Source organism: Haemaphysalis longicornis, unplaced genomic scaffold (assembly GCF_048455015.1).
Source record: "Haemaphysalis longicornis isolate Haplotype H1 unplaced genomic scaffold, Haemaphysalis longicornis Haplotype H1 scaffold_1, whole genome shotgun sequence".
In the NCBI taxonomy this organism is placed as follows: domain Eukaryota; kingdom Metazoa; phylum Arthropoda; class Arachnida; order Ixodida; family Ixodidae; genus Haemaphysalis; species Haemaphysalis longicornis.
This window is the reverse complement of record NW_027526203.1, coordinates 256,877,052-256,881,702: the sequence shown is the minus strand read 5'-3', so window position 1 is coordinate 256,881,702 and position 4,651 is coordinate 256,877,052. Positions and strand designations below refer to the sequence as shown.

General features: G+C 56.7%; 1 protein-coding gene across 1 annotated transcript; it reads left to right on the top strand.

Annotated features, from left to right (window-relative positions):
* Positions 1–1,910: 1,910 nt before the first annotated feature.
* LOC144169369 (uncharacterized) lies at positions 1,911–2,408 on the top strand. The gene is made up of 2 exons (XM_077698488.1): positions 1,911–2,045; positions 2,133–2,408. The coding sequence occupies exons 1-2, from the start codon at positions 1,911–1,913 to the stop codon at positions 2,406–2,408; spliced, it is 411 nt and encodes a 136-aa protein (XP_077554614.1).
* Positions 2,409–4,651: the final 2,243 nt, after the last annotated feature.

Here is a 4,651-nt window from a genome sequence, read left to right as displayed (position 1 = left end):
GAAGAGGAATCCCCACGAACGAGAGATGAAGAGCAGGAATCGCGAACCCAAGGGAGTATCAGTGCTGCCGTCCGGCTACGACGCTGCACCGAAAGAATAGACCGACTAGAGAAGAGGGTCGACGCACTCGAGCATCGCATGAACGCTCGGTTCGCGGCAGTAGAGCGCCGACTCGAGGCGTTACAAGAATTTCTCTATAGAAAGCTTGGCCGCGACGACAACGTGGCAGAAGATCGCACCCAAACCGCTCAACCAAAGACATCGCTATGGCCCGAGCACCAATAACAAGCCCGGGCCTGAAGATCTGGCACTGGAACGCCAACGGGTTCCAGTGCAGAAAAGCAGTGCTACAACAACATCTGCAAGGCCTCGAAAAGCCTCCGGACGTCATAATGATCCAGGAAACCCACACCGAAAGTGCACCGACCCTCCCGGGTTACCGAACACACGCGAGCCCCCCGAGCGCGAGGGACTGCGGTAAGGGAACTGCGCAAGGGGTATGCACCTTCATAAAGAAAGGACTTACTTTCATCAAGCACGAGAACTTCCTCGGACGCAGCACCATCGAACAATGTGCGACCGAGGTGATACTAGGCAAGAAGAAGAAGGAATCCTTCCTCCTCATTAACATTTACAGTAACCCAGCGCACAGGCACCAAAAGTTCAAGACTCTCCTGCACAAAGCACTACGCACAGCGCCACACGACACAATCGCAATATGCGGGGACTTCAACGCACCGCACAAAGAGCTCGGCTACAACCGCACCACAGTCAAAGGAAGGGACCTACTGGACGAGGCGGCCGACGCAGGCTTCACCCTCCACACAGATCCAGCGAACCCCAGCCGAATAGGAACTTCTGTCACACGAGACACAAACCCGGATCTGGCTTTTGTCCGAACAGCGGCAACGGCCAGGAGGGGTGTCACCTGGAGGAACACGGGGTACAACTTGGGCAGCGACCACTTCATCGTCGAATTGGACCTGCCAGCCTCCGCCCCAGTTACCAACGAACATCGACGCAAGCACAAGCTCACCGACTGGGCTCGTTTCAGATCGGAGTTTCTGGAGCCGCAGCGAGAGATCGAGGACATCGAGAAATGGTCGGCAGCCATAGTGCAGGCAACCTCGGACGCGACCACAGAAGTGGAAACGGACGAGAGCGTGCAGTAAGTCGACAGTCGCCTGGCCCATATGATAGAGGCCAGACAGTCCCTACAGCGGCGATGGAGACGACAGCGCCACAACCGCACACTACGCAAGAGAGTGGCGGAGCTCGGACGAGCTATTGAAAAACACAGCCGCGAGCTCTGCGCCCAGCAATGGCATGCCGCTTGTAGTGAGGCAGACGGACAACTCCACAAGGGACGGACCTGGACGCTGCTCCGCCATATCCTCGATGAAACGAAGACAAGAGGGTACCAACAACACAGACTGGCACAAATCATGCACGCCACCACCAAGGAACTAGGGCAGGAGGAGACGTGCAAACGGATAAACGCACGTTATCTACCGAGTACCCCAAGTGAAAGCCATGGCGATTACCAGGGAACGCAAAACCCAGCCCTCGATCGCGATATCGAAGAATGGGAGGTACGGGCAGCGCTACAGAGCCTAAATTGCAAATCTGCGGCTGGCCCATACCGAGTAACTAACAAGGCTCTGCGGAACCTCAGCGATGGGGCCGTCACGGCTCTCACGGGCTACTTGAACCGCTGTTGGCGCGCAGGGGCGATACCACGACAATGGAAGACAGCCAAAACAATCCTCATCCCTAAGCCCGGTAAACCGCCCAGCATCGAGAACCTGCGCCCGATATCCCTCAAGTCGTGTGTAGGCAAAGTCCTCGAACACGTGCTCAACAACAGATGGCAGCGTTACCTCGAAGGCGAAGGCCTCTACCCCGACACCATGTTGGGGTTCCGGGAACGGCTCAGCACCCAGGACGCCATGATCTTGTTACAACAAGATATACTCGACACATCCATCCTCACCCACGACAACAAAGCGGTGCTGGGCCTTGACCTGCAGAGCGCCTTCGACAAGGTGCGCCACTCCGCCATACTGGCGCAGGTCTCGCGACTGGGCATGGGGGAGAGAACGTACAACTATATACGAGACTTCCTTTCGCAGAGAACAGTGGAAATCCAAGCAGGGGATCAACAGCTGCCGGTGAAAGAACTGGGCAGCGTGGGAACCCCCCAAGGTTCGGTGATATCGCCGCTGCTTTTCAACCTTGTGATGATCGGTGTGGCCGAGCGGCTCTCGGAGATCCCGGAGGTCCGATACACCATCTACGCAGACGACATTACCCTGTGGGTTCCCGGGGGCAGCGATGGCCACATTGAAACAACACTACAGACTGCAGTATATGTCATCGAAAACCACCTGGCGAACACCGGCCTGTGATGCTCCCCGCAGAAATCTGAACTGCTCATCATCCCACCACCAGGCAGGTACCGCAAGAAGGCGGAGGAAGAGTCTACGAAAATCACGATACGCACGAGAGACGGAACTGTCATCCCCAAAGTGCAAACCCTTCGCGTCCTCGGCATGACCCTCGAAGCGAGCCGGAGCAACGGAACCACGGTCGACCGCATCACCACGAAATTGGGAATTGCCACCCGCCTTATCAAACGAATAACAACAAGGCATCACGGGTTGAAGGAGGCCAGCCTCTTGCGACTGATACAATCATTCGCCATGAGTCACGTGGCCTACGTAGGGGCCTTCCACCAGTGGAAGAAGCACGAGAGCGACAGAATCAACGCAGCAATACGAAAGACATACAAGGCCGCTCTGGGACTACTGAACAGCACCAGCACCGACCGGCTACTGGAGCTGGGCCTCTACAACACCCTGGAGGAGATTAGCGAGGCCCAAAGAATGGCCCAGCTTGAACGCCTTTCGACCACACGTACAGGCAGAAGAATACTCGAGCGGCTGGGCCTCGGACCAAAGAAGACGGAAACACACAAGGCAAGGGGTCTCCCTCTGGAAACGCTACAACGCCTCAAGATACTCCCATTGCCCCGCAACGTCCATCCCGACTACAACCCAGGACGCCGAGCGGCCAGAGCCCGAGCCCTCACCGAGACGCACGCAAACGACACGGGCGCCATCTACGTGGATGTAGCCAAATACCCCGACAGACCAGACACCTACGCAACAGTGGCGGTGAGAGCCACCACCGGAGAAGTGTACAGTGCGTGTAGTGTTCGCGTACCGTCTGCTCAGCAGGCGGAAGAAGTGGCGATCGCACTCGCGCTATCGAACCCGCAATGTACAACAATACTGAGCGACTCGCGCTCAGCCATCGCGAACTTTGCCAAGGACAAAGTGTGTACAAGTGCAGTGCGCGTAGTGCAGTGTTGTGCAGTGAACAGTGAATCGGTGCCGGCTACCCACATCCGTTGGTTTCCGGCGCACATGAACGCTAGCACCGACGGCAGCGGCCACCCTAACCGCAACGAGACAGCGGACGCCGCCGCGCGCGCACTTACCAACTGCGCGGCGCCCCCCCCGCATCTCTCAGCGAAAAGGCAGCAGGACGCAGACCAGGAACCCCTCGTGACTTACGCCGAAATACTACAGTGGTAGCGCCTCGGCAGACAGCTTCGGCCGCCCCCACACCCCAAGCTCACCAGGGCTGAAGCAGTGCTGTATAGACAATTACAGACAAACTCTGTGATAACTCCGGTGCTGGCGCAATATGTGTGTCCAGAAGTGTGCGAAAGTGTGCTGTGCAGTGTGTGCGCGAAAACGAACGCGACCTTGGCCCACCTACTGTGGGACTGTGAACTAAATCCAGTGGAGGCAACCGCCTCAACGCGTTGGCCGGACGATATCACAAGTGCTATGGACTCGTGTGACCACTATGTTCAACTCCGGGCAGTCCAGCGGCTCGAGGCTGCTCTTGCAGGGCAGAAGCGTAGGGAGGCGCCGACGGGAGGTCTGAGGGATCACACCCGACGACCCTCCGCGCGTCGACCTCGTAGACGCCCGCAAGGCGTTGTCTCGGGGACGACTTAGGAAACGTCAAGGAGGGGGCAGGCCCTGAGTGGCTCCCGCCCACCTCCCCCCGCAGGACAATTCAATAAAGTCTTTCTCTCTCTCTCTCTCTCTACAAGCTGCGACCGTTATACCTGTTGGAGAGGCGCATTCTTCGATTTCGATTTGGCCTCCCCCGGTTCGTCTCGAACAGAGTTCTGTACTTAGAGGCACGAGTTCCTGAACTCAAGGTCCGATTTCTCGTGCTGACGGTTCAAACTTACCTCTGCATGTACGAAGCCCCCTCTGGGGTTGCCAAGCCTGTATTTATTTGTGATCCGAGTTTATTTTTTATATCTCCGTGGCCTAAACGTATTTTCCCCCAAGTGCTATTCGTTAAAGGGGTCCTGAAATACCTTCCGCCGATTCGTGGATGTACATGTAACCAAATAAAGCAATGTATTAGCAATCTCCTCCCGCAAGAATTTTGTTAAAGCGATGAGTATTAGCTGAGAAATCGTTAATCGAAAACCGCGCATTATCGTCGCGCCGCGTTTCCTCCTCCTTTCAACTTACTCTCCGCTGTTGACGGCGAGAGAGCCTTCCCTCCCATGATGCTGCGCTCCTCGGCGGTGACGTACTTCCGCTATTGGGCTGCTCAC

Bases quoted from the DNA above. Each gene is read 5' to 3' on its own strand.
- LOC144169369 (XM_077698488.1), top strand. From the start codon at position 1,911: ATGTTGGGGTTCCGGGAACGGCTCAGCACCCAGGACGCCATGATCTTG. The intron at 2,046-2,132 runs GTGCGCCACTCC...TTCCTTTCGCAG, and splicing joins TGCAGAGCGCCTTCGACAAG to AGAACAGTGGAAATCCAAGC.